General features: G+C 43.5%; 1 protein-coding gene across 1 annotated transcript in view; it reads left to right on the plus strand.

The window, feature by feature from the left end:
* LOC141194418 (uncharacterized) overlaps nucleotides 1-7,429 on the plus strand; it is a 69,838-nt gene extending 62,409 nt beyond the window's left edge. Inside the window, exons 11-12 of the mRNA XM_073662332.1 lie at nucleotides 1,934-2,393; nucleotides 6,713-7,429. Coding sequence (XP_073518433.1) covers nucleotides 1,934-2,393; nucleotides 6,713-7,178 — 926 coding nt within the window. The 3' untranslated portion in view covers nucleotides 7,179-7,429. The remainder of the gene's footprint in view (nucleotides 1-1,933; nucleotides 2,394-6,712) is intronic.
* The last annotated feature ends 4,815 nt before the right edge of the window (nucleotides 7,430-12,244 follow it).

The following is a 12,244-nucleotide window of genomic DNA, read 5'->3' on the forward strand; positions in this document are numbered from 1 at the left end:
GGAAACAAATGGACCTTACAAATTATTTTCCAACTTCTCTTGAATCTGACAATCCCCTATATACGGTTGTACACTACTGTCTGGGCACATGGCAGGTTAAGAAGGGAAGGAGCGACATTTAGCTATTTGAATGCAGATCTTGGTGGAATAGTTTGCAGACACAATGTATTGGGGAAATGTTCATGGTCACCTGGCAACTCAAAAGATGACTACCACGAATAGGCTTGGCGCTATCTACTCCAGATCCCAGGGACTGCCTTTCTCATCACCCTTTAACGTCAAGATGAATAGTAAGGTAACCGGGTCAGAACCAGGAGGGCAGAGGAAATACAAAATCAGAAGACACCAGTAGTCAGTAAACGGGCCGAGGTCACAACAGGAAACAAATCCACAAGCCGGGAGCTGAGCACAGAGGACTGAACCAGAGGAGAACAAGGCTGGATCTGGCAGCTTCCGGCAATATGCTTCCAGCTTTAGTAGGGTGCGGTGCTTTCCAAATGGCTGAAGCAGGGAGCAGATTACTCCAGCTGGACAGCACATACACCCATACTGCCAGACTGGATAGTACTACTGGTCCCAGCAACCCTAATATTAGTGGCTGGACAGAACCTGCACCACCCAGAGCTTCTGATTCTGACGTCTCTTCCATCACTATCGCCGCCTGCAGGATGAATAAGGCGGCTCCTGGTGACAGAAGCAGACGTCCCAGGAGCAGATCCCAGAGGAGATGGGACCCACCATTTGCAGAAGCCCTATTATTACAAAATGGACGAAATCCCTATAAAGTGACTAAATTTTGGAAATTATAACCCTCAGTGAATTAATCTATAGGAGTAGTGACTATTTTGGCTCCACAGGCACTTTCCAGAAATTATCACGCAGTGGATGTTGGAGAGTGAATATTGCAAATATGCCATTTTATTACCCAACACATAGTGTCCAGATTGTGCTCCAGGAGACACACACCGTAAATTAAGTGGGGTCTTCTCACTATAGTAATGTCAAATACATGGAGGCTAAATGTGGTTTGTGCACACTGCAAGGCTCAGAAGTGAGGGGTAGATCTGACTTTGGGAGTGCCGATATTGCTGGATTGGTTTATGGAAGTGACGCGCCCCCTGGGCCGTGGGGTACTAGGTAGCCGTCCTGGTCGCTGCTGGGGGAGGTCACGGTGGTGGTGACCCAGTCCGTGACCCAGGGTGGTCAATTAAAGGGGAAAAGTAAAAGGGGAATAAAGTTTTTAGAGATAATGTTCATGACGCCACCTGTGGTATGCGGCTATATGGGCCGCCGCTGTGGTGCAGATCCTCTGGAGCTTATGGTGATGCAGCAGAGATGGTTCAGCTCTCTACAGGCAGAGCTTAGCTCCAGGGCAATAGATGGGGATTTTATGAGGTAGATGTTTGTTGGTGCTGTGTAGTGCAGGGCTGGTGATGGCGCAGCAATTATTCAAGGACACAGTGGGGTGCAGTCTTCAGATTTTACTCACAGTTGTTAAGTTCCTCAGGTTGCACTTTCCGGATTATAACCGCCCACGTCGTCCTGTGTCCTCCGGGTTAGTGAGCCAGCAAACTCTCAGGTATTTCAGGAGCACTTGCACGGGACCCCGTTCTATGTACCTTTCCCGGTTGTCTCACTGCGCTGGCTCTCGCCCTCCTGTCCTGCGCCTGTCAATCAGTGTCCCAAGCCAGTAGCCTCGGGCCTTGTCGGGCGACGCGCAGTCCCCTGGACCTTATGCGGCCACCTTTTCGGCGATTTAATTGTGGTTGTTGGCTGCAGCACCTTGAAAATGCAGCATATATCTCTTCATTTCCCTGGATTAGCATGTAGCCCAGGGATGTGTTTGTTTAGATATTTTAAGTAGAAATGTTCAAAAATATAAATTTCAAGGATATTTTATTCTAAATTAATAATTGTTTTTTATTCTTGGCAGATGACTGTACCAGAAGATCAGAGGGACAGGAGATTTTTAAATCTGACGATCTTGAGATCCCACAGGATACAATTGAAGTGAATGCCATTACTCCAGATATACCATTATCCCTTCACAGCAAACATCAATCATCTGATCCTAAGAAACAGGTCCTGTCTTCTGATTCATTACCGACTGCTAAGGAAAATCAAAATAAAATAAGCATTAAAAAACGAACTGCTCCTAAAGCAAAGAAATCATTTTCACGTTCAGAAAATGGGAATAGTTTTACCCTCGAAAAGTCTATTCTTAAACATCAAAAAATACACACAGCGGACAATAGATTTTTTTGTTCCAAATGTGGAAAATGTTTTAACCAGAAATCAGTTTTTGTTGATCACCAGAGAACTCACACAGGGGAGAAGCCTTTTTCATGTTCAGAATGTGGGAAATGTTTTAACCATAAATCAGCTTTGGTTAAGCACCCGAGAACTCACACAGGGGAGAAGCCTTTTTGCTATTCTTTTTTTTTTTTTTTTAATCCAATATATTTTTATTGAGATTTTTTCATTAGGTTTTTTTTTTTTACAAAACAAGAAACCAGTACATACAATAATAGGATGACATACATGCATCTCTCCTATATATCCTTTCAGCTTCCCCATTACCGTCTGATACAATATGAGATACTAATAATTTATCTATATAATTTTCCTAGAGAAGAATGGCTAGAGACAGAAAGAAGATGGTGGAGAGGATATTACACCTCACCCTAGAGATCCTCTTCCGGCTTACTGGAGAGGTGAGAGATTCTGATGACGTCACATTACATCATTCTTATCTATGGAAATAACAGATGGACAGAACTGGAGAGGTGAGGACTCTGGAAATATCTGTAGTGAGATTTATTAATGTGTCTCTCCATAACCAGGATTACACAGTAGTGAAGAAGACCTCTAGTGAGCGCTGTCAGGACCCTGTGTCTGAGGGATGGGTGACACCCCTGAGACCAATCACGGGACCTCCACCTCACCCCCTGATACATGAGGACATCAATGACCAGAAGATCCTAGAACTCACCTACAAGATGATTGAGCTGCTGACTGGAGAGGTGGGAATGCTGGGACATTATACAGTAACGCTATGGAGGGATCGGGGAGATAACGGTATCATTGTATGTGTCAGGTTCCTATAAGGTGTCAGGATGTCGCCGTCTATTTTTCCATGGAGGAGTGGGAGTATTTAGAAGGACTCAAAGATCTGTACAAGGACGTCATGATGGAGGTTCCCCAGCCCCTCACATCACCAGGTAATAGACAGGACTAAATACACACAGCCTATAATTATCTGTATGTAAAGAATGAATTCAGTCCCTGTATGTGTTTCCTCCAGTTCTATCCAGTAAGAGGACAACACCAGAGAGATGTCCCCGTCCTCTTCTTCCACAGGACTGTAAACAAGAAGATCCCAATGTTCCTCAGGATCATCAGGTAGATGGAGAGAAGGTGTCATGAGATCTCCCCTATGATGTGTAGATGTTTGTGAAGGTCTTGTGCTCAGTCTTGTTTTATCCACCAGTATTATATCTGTCTGTGACTTTTACAATATTTGTTTCAGGGTGAAGATCTGACCCATATTGATACTACAGAGACATATGTGAGGGGTGATGAGCGGTGTAAAGAGGAGATTCCCACATATGACCGCCCAGGTGAGTAGTAACCACTAAATGCAGAGAAGTCACAGATTCTTCTCAGTCACCGGCTGTGGCTGCTTTATCGGTGGTGTAGTCCGGCCGTATCACAATCATGTAATCACTATTTTGCCTCTAGACCACAACATTTTCCTCCATCCAAAAATGTTCACAATACTTTTTGTAATTGTGAAAGACCTTTTCTGTAGGACTTACAATCTGGAGGATCCACCTACCCCCTGGGATTAGGAGACGCTGACCGTTACCGGCCCAGATCTGTAAACTACAAAGCCAAATGACAGCGTACGTAGAATGTGCTGACAAGTGAGAAAATCACTTGAAGAGAAAGCGGAGGGTAATGATGCTGTTGGCTTCCTAGAATCCTGATATCTTATTGGATGAATCTACCTTCTCTCCCTTCTGTGCTGCTGAATGTCCTCATATGGTCCCTACAAGACCAGGTCCCGTCTTTCTGGCCAAACTTCACTTTTATTTTAGACAACATTAAATGTGCAGTGAGGGCCAATTGTGACTTTCTGTCCAATAACAACAGAGTTTCCCTTTATCCTGACTTTTCAATTTCTTTTCAAACCAACTAACTTCAAACAGGATTGTGATAAACTATACAGAAAACATTACACCTGTGCCATGATATATCTCTAAGCTGTGCGTGGCTGATGGCTGTAATATACATTTATTCACACCTGCAGGAGATGTGTTGGCTCGAGCCCTGGTTTCATGGATTCACTCCACGTCATAAATTCCATTTTGTTTTCGATCCTAAGGAATTCAGATTACTGCACAATCTCTCCTGAAATGGGGGCGCTAATACTTTCTCTACTCTTTTGCTCAGGAGTCATAGTAGCTCCAATGGTCCACCATGAATGAGTGCGACTCCGGTTTAGTGTTGGAGTTCTCCCTTCATACATACGTTGTTGTTGGAGATGTTACATGTTTTTATATTGTTTCTTTTTTTACAGCTCCATTCTGTATGATAGTTTGATTGTGGTGGGATCGGCCGGCCTCACTTATGTGAGTCTGTAAGTCTTAAAAGAAAAGGTCTTCCTTGCCACTGCCAAATGCCCAAGATCTAAATTTAATCTAAGCTCTGCACTATTATAATAAGTTATTTTTGAACGTCTAATATTTCTTCTTGAAACTCATCTGATAGAAAATATTGTCCCTTACGATAGTAAGGGGTCACAACACTAAACAAATACACAAGCCGGGAGCTGAGCACAGAGGACTGAACCAGAGGAGAACAAGGCTGGATCTGGCAGCTTCCGGCAATATGCTTCCAGCTTTAGTAGGGTGCGGTGCTTTCTAATTGGCTGAAGCAGGAAGCAGATTACTCCAGCTGGACAGCACACACACCCATACTGCCAGACTGGATGGTACTACTGGTCCCAGGCACCCTAATCTTAGTGGCTGGACAAAGCATGCGCCGCCCAGAGCTTCTAATTCTGATGTATCCTCCATCACCAGCGCCGCCTGCAGATTGGATGAGGCGGCACTTAGGGACAGAAGCATAAGAGAAACCTCGGCACTCAGGTAATGGATTTTAGCAAAAATAACGTTTTGGGCTATTCGACCTTCATTAGTGCACGCCAGACACCAGCAGTGGATACCGCGGTCTTGTCTTTCATTTCTCCTCATCTTCTGGTCCCAAGGAATCACGTGCCTGAGACACTGCGTCCTCACCCTCCTTCTCTATTTCATTCCTAGCAAGTGGTACACTGATGAAGGTCGTATAGACCGAAACGTTATTTTTGCTGTGGACTGCAATTAAAATTTAATTTGCTAAAATCCATTACCTGAGTACCGAGGTTTCTCTTATACTATATACGGTTTTGGACCCTACTCGTGCACCCTGGTCCAGTTGTGCTGCGTTTTCTACCACTATTGGTGACAGAAGCAGACGTCACAGGAGCCGATCCCAGAAAACAATCGGACACAACTTTGTCAGAAGCCTTAATATGACAAAATAACAGAAAACCAGAGCAGTAGAAATCCCCGTAAAGCGACTCCATTTTGGAGATTATAACCCGTCAGTGAATTTAATCTATAGGAGTAGGGACTATTTTGACTCCACAGGCGCTTTCTGGAAATTAGCACGCAGTGGATGTTGGAGAATGAATCTTGTACATTTGCCATTTTATTACCCAACACATAGTGCCCAGATTGTGCTCCAGAAGACGCACACCGTAAATTAAGTGAGTTCTTCTCACTATAGTAATGCCAAATACATGGATGCTAAATGTGGTTTGTGCACACTGCAAGGCTCAGAAGCGAGGGGGAGATCTGACTTTGGGAGAGTGGATATTGCTGGATTGGTTTATGGAAGCCATGTTGCATTTCTAGAGTCTTTGAGCCACTAATAATGTGGAAACCTCTGTTTTTCCACTGACAGATGATGGACCTGAGTGGGGACTTGTTTTTTTGTGAGATGAGTAGAAGTTTTTATTGGTATTATTTTTGCCTACATATCATTGTTTGGTGGCTTTTTATTCCATATTTTTGGGGGAAGAATGAACAAACAGTTGGACACCACGCTCTACTGAATCATCCAATGAGGTTTTTTATTAGACTGTGAACTGTCATTGTCTTGGTGAATAATTCAATTTTTTTTACATAACTTCTTATTTTTACAGTTTAAGTAGAAATGCTCAAAAATATAAAACTTAAGGATATTTTATTCAAAAATAATAATTGGCTTTATTCTTAACAGGTGACTGTACCAGGAGATCAGAGGGACAGCTGACATCTTCAATTTTTAATTCAGATGATCTTGAGATCCCACAGGATGCAATTGAAGTGAATGACATTACTCCAAATATACCATCATCCCTTCACAGCAAAGATCTGTCATCTGATCCTATGAAACAGGTCATGTCTTCTGATTCATTACCAACTACTAAGGAAAATCAATGTCACAAAATAAGCATTAAAAAACAAATTGTTCCAACGAAGCCATTTTCACTTTCAGAATATGGAAATAGCTTTTCCCGCGAAAAGTCTACTCTTAAACATCAAAAAATACACATAGCAGAGAATAGATTTTCTTGTTTCATGTGTGAGAAAAGTTTTAACACGAAATCATCTCTTGTTAGACACCAGAGAACTCACACAGGGGAGAAACCTTTTTCCTGTTCAGAATGTGGGAAATGTTTTAACCATAAACTAAATCTTATTATGCACCAAAGAACTCACACAGGAGAGAAACCTTTTTCATGTTCAGAATGTGGGAAATGTTTTAACCAGAAATCTAATCTTGTTACACACCAGAAAATTCACACAGGGGAGAAGCCTTTTTCCTGTTCAGAGTGTGGGAAATGTTTTCACCATAAACGGAATCTTATTATACACCAAAGAACTCACACAGGGGAGAAGCCTTTTTCCTGTTCAGAATGTGGAAAATGTTTTAACCAGCAATCATCTCTTGTTAGACACCAGAGAACTCACACAGGGGAGAAGCCTTTTTCCTGTTCAGAATGTGGAAAATGCTTTGTGAAGAAATCATCTCTTCTTAGTCACCAGAGTAATCACACAGGGGAGAAGCCTTTTTCATGTTCTTAATGTGGGAAATGTTTTACATGGAAATGAACTCTTAATAAACTTCTGCTTAATAAACATCAGAGTGTCAAAATTCCTACGCTCAGTGTGTCTTGGACGCTGTGATTGACAGCTCAGTTGTTCAATCTGGTGCAGTTGTAAGCTGAGCTGTCGGTGCTGAGTAGTGTTGAGCGAATTTGTTTGGCATTTCAAATTCAGGTTCGTGTTCAGGGTTCTGGCTGGATTGCACCCAAAAAAATCGGCTCCACCCACGAACATCCCTGAATTGCCACGCTGATGTTATCTGTGTGACAGTGTGGTAAATCAGGGATGCCGATTTTTTTGGCGCGAACAAGCCGAAAACACGAACACGAATTTGAAATGCTCAACAAATTCGCTCAACACTAGTGCTGAGCTTCTTTCAGGTGTTTCCTATTCTAGGTGATTACCCAGTTACTTAGCTGAGCTGTCAGTCTCAAACTTCTTCCAGATGTAGCATCTGCTCAGTAGTGTGCTTTGTATTTTTGTGCTCTGTTAATCCTTTGCTGTCTGACTTTGGACCTTGTCCTGACCATCCATTTGTCTAGCCCCTTTGCCCTGATCAGCTATCTTCCTGGTATTCTGACCTCAGATCATGACTTGACTTCGGCTTTGTCTTTTAACTTTAGTTTTCTATGTGTTCTCTTGCTATCTGACCCCAGAACTTTTGACTACCCTGCTTCACAGCCTGTCCATGAGTTGTGACTAGCGCCACATTACGCATGACCTATACTTTTTTCCCGCACCAATGGATCCAGTTGGTGCACTCTGTGATCAGGTGTAAAATATGACACAGATGGTTCAGGAACTGGCCAGGAAATACCAGAAGCTAGGATCTTCACAGTCCCAGCTGCAGGGTCAGTTTTCTAGTACTATGAGTGCTTCCCAAAGCTCTACAATACCGACTGTTGTTATGACTTCGGTACTTGCTGACGTGCATTTGGTCTCCCAAACCAGTAGTATGTGGAAAGTAAAGAAAAGTGGAAAATCTCCGCTGCTGGTAGATGAAAGTAAATCCAGGTCCACACTAGAATATTATGCGTTTTTTTACTGTCTATGCATTACGAAGTACCATACTTCGTCCTCAGGACAAAAAACCATATGACAAGTGACAGAATTCAGCCATAGAGTGGGGTAAAAAGTGTTTGCCCCTTCATGATTTCTAATTCTTTTGCATGTTTGTCACACTTAAGTGTTTCAGATCACAAAGCAAATGTAAATTTACTGTAAGTAAAAAATAAGTAAATACAAAATGCAGTTTTTAAATGAAGATCTTTATTATTGATTGTCCCCTAAATACAATAACTGGTTGGTCCACCCTTAGCAGTAACAACTGCAATCAAGTGTTTGCGATAACGGGCAATGAGTCTTTTACAACTATCTGGAGGAATTTGGCCCACTTATATTTGCAAAATTGTTGTAATTCAGCCACTGTTATGCGCATGCCCGGACTGGCTGGCGTGTGCGTGATTAGTGATCCCACTGTACCATGAACCGGGGAGTGCTTGAAGGGGCGTAACTAAGTATCAACCCGATCCGACCAAGGTCGCACGGCGGCTCTGTCGACTTTGTGCACCAAGGAGGAACCGTGCAGAGGGACCAGGTGCTACTCCTAGGTCAGACCCCGGACACGGCTGTTGATCCACACCAGGGAATGCAGGAACAGGCAGGTTAGGCTGGCTCAGGTGGGTATTGGCAGGCACGACTGGTATTCAGACAGGTGGGTACTGGTAAGCACGACTGGTATGCAGACAGGGGGGTACTGGCAAGCACGGCTGGAGTGCAGACAGGGAGGCACTAGCAGGTTGGAGCGCAGGCTGGATAGGGTCCAGTACAGACTGGGATTCAGGAACAGAACCGCAGATGCGGTAGACAAGCAGAGCAGAGAGGAACCGCTGGAGCGGTGGGCAAGGCTGAGCAGAGAGGTACTGCCGGAGCGGTGAGCAAGGCAGAACCGAGAGGTACCGCCGGAGGGTTGAGCAAGCAGAGCAGGGCGAAACCGCAGGTGTGGTGGACAAGGCTGAGCAGGGCGAAACTGCCGGAGTGGTGGGCAAGGCAGAGCAGAGAGGAACCGCCGGAGCGGTGAGCAAGGCAGAGCAGAGAGGAACCGCCGGAGCGGTGAGCAAGGCAGAGCAGGGCGAAGCCGCCGGAGCGGTGAGCAAGGCAGGGCAGAGAGAAACCGCCGGAGCGGTGAGCAAGGCAGGGCAGAGAGAAACCACCGGAGCGGTGAGCAAGTCAGAGCAGAGAGGAAAGAGCTCTGTTCACATGGAACAGAATGGAAGGGACAAGCAGAACCAGAAACACACAAGGTACTTGCAATGAAGTAGCGAGTGGACTCTAAACTCACAAACAGAAGTACAGAGACAATGAGTTGGAGTTAGGTGCAGGTTCAGACACTGCAGGAAAAGGGAAGATATGGACATAGAGACAAACAGGCTAGGAGAGTGTTCAGACAGGAACTGACACTGCAACAAGATACAGGAGTGAGTCTGGGTATACGGTCCCCAGAATGGCAGACAAACAGGCTAGGAGAGTGTTCACACAGGAACTGACACTGCAACGAGATACAGGAGCGAGTCTGAGTATCCGGCCCCCAGAAAGGCGGAAACAGGCTAGAAGACACAGATAACAGGTCTGAGAATACAGCCCCCAGAATGGCGGGACAGGCAAGAAACAGAACAGGACCTGGCGACTTCAGAGTAGGAGCACACTGAAATTAGTGTTGCTCAGGCCTCTCCTACAGGGTGGACTGGGTTTAAATATCCAGTGACTCACAGCAATAGGCTGGGGACGCATTAGGAGTATGCCCACAGCAGCTATAAGAAACAGGAAGTAACCGGGCCGCTGCCCTAGGCAGTCAGACCAGAGGCAAGCACACAGTATGAACAGGAGCAAGACTAGCAGACTGGACTGAAGGTTAAGATTGCGATCTTGCATAGTGAGAGATGGTGCACTATGCAAGCACGCTGCCAGGTATGTTACAGCCACATTGGAGGGTTTCCGAGCATGAATCGCCTTTTTAAGGTCATGCCACTGCACTCAATGTGATTGAGGTCAGTAATTTGACTAGGCCACTCCAAAGTCTTAATTTTGTTTTTCTTAAACCATTCAGAGGTAGACTTGCTTGTGTGTTTTTGGATCATTGCCCTGCTGTGTAATCAAAGTGCGCTTCAGCTTGAGGTCACTAAGAGATGGCCGGACATTCTCCTTTAGGATTTTTTAGTAAACAGCAGAATTCATGGTTCCATTTACCGCAGCAAGTCCTTAACTGAGGCAAGTGGGGCCTGCAGATCTTTAGATGTTGTTGTGGGGTCTTTTGTGACCTCTTGGATGAGTCGTCGCTGTGCTCTTGGGGTAATTTTGGTCGGCCAACCACTCTTGGGAAGGTTCATACTGTTCCATGTTTTTGCCATTTGTGGATAATGGCTCTCACTGTGGCTCGCTAGAATCCCAAAGCTTTAGAAATGGCTTTATAACCTTTTCCAGACTGATAGATCTCATTTACTTTGTTTCTCATTTGTTCTTGAATTTCTTTAGGTTGCAGCATGATGTATAGCTTTTGAGGATCTTTTAGTCCACTTCACATTGTCAGGCTGGTCCTATTTAAGCGATTTCTTGATTTAGAACAGTTGTGGCGGTAATCAGGCCTGTGTGTGTCTAGGGAATTTAACTCATTTCAACTCAGTCATTTTATAGCTAACAAAAGAGGACACTATGTAATAGAGAGGGCGCTGTGAATAACAAAAATAATGAGAATATTCAATGTAAGGGATGGTGAGATAGATGATATGTAATAATTGTCAGCGCCCCAAATAACAGAGGACGCTACATAATAAAGGACGGCACCATACATAAATAGAGAGGATTTTATGTAGTAAGGGACGGCATTATACATAATAAAAGAGGAAACTGTAATTAATGTGTTTTCATTGGCTGTAAGCCATAATCATCAACCTTAACGGAAATAAACACTTGATACAGATCACTCTGTTTGTAATGATTCTATATAATATGAGTTTCACTTTTTGTATTGAAGAACTGAAATAAATTAACTTTTTGATGATATTCTAGTTTTGTGAGAAGCACCTGTATGTATATGTGAAATGCATGGATCTAAATTATTTGGCACAGCACTGTATCCATAGTTTAATGATATATGATAAATTTATGATTATCTATATGTATAAAAACCTGGCATCTACACTTTGTCACTGCTTGAGAAAGGCTCACATTTGGAGCCGAAACACACGCCGCTAGGTTCAGATAGGGCAAGACAGGTTTGATGAATTCTTTGGAATCCTGGGGGAACCGTTATTCAGGGCGAGCATAGACCATGTGCTGCAGCTTCTCTCAGGCACACAGGGGTATTGACCCTCTGGCACAGACACGTAGGTTGTTTCACTTGCTGACCAAACACACTTAACAAGAGTCCTCATAAACGGTAGAAAAGTAGCATTTAATAAGAAGCCGCACAGCCTGTGCAAGTTAAGTCTTATGAGCAACAGGCTCCAGTGACATACTGTAAAATATTAATCTCTTATGATAAAAAAATACATAATAAGAAACTTTGAAGCTTTGGTCCGAATCATGTTTAGTTTTAAATATTTTCAGAGAAAGACTGAGTTATTTTGAAGATCTTGGCAGAGACACCTGTTCTATACGTCAAACCTATAGGGCCCTTGTCAAAATGGGTTATTTGGAGATAACTAATGATCCTTTTAAATATGTTTAAAATATGCTAACATGAGGTAACTGTGCACGTAGTCAAAATACATATTCCACTACTAGGTTTGCCTTAATATGGAGAAGCTACTAATATATCAGCAAGTCGCCATATTGGGTTATGAAACTGTAAAAATAATCTTCAATGTATGTCTATGGGGCAAGATGGTATATAAGCAGAGGCAGTTGTATGGAGAGTAGATATCTCATACCTTGAGAATCTCCACCACGGATCATCTCATGCTTCTAAGACTGGATATGTAAGAACTTATAATTGTTTCCTTTCTCTTTTTAACCTGATACTTCTTTTTGTGTGCTATGAACTATTT

This window comes from Phyllobates terribilis, unplaced genomic scaffold (assembly GCF_046119375.1).
Source record: "Phyllobates terribilis strain yellow unplaced genomic scaffold, ASM4611937v1 Scaffold_71__1_contigs__length_7168151, whole genome shotgun sequence".
In the NCBI taxonomy this organism is placed as follows: Eukaryota; Metazoa; Chordata; class Amphibia; order Anura; family Dendrobatidae; genus Phyllobates; species Phyllobates terribilis.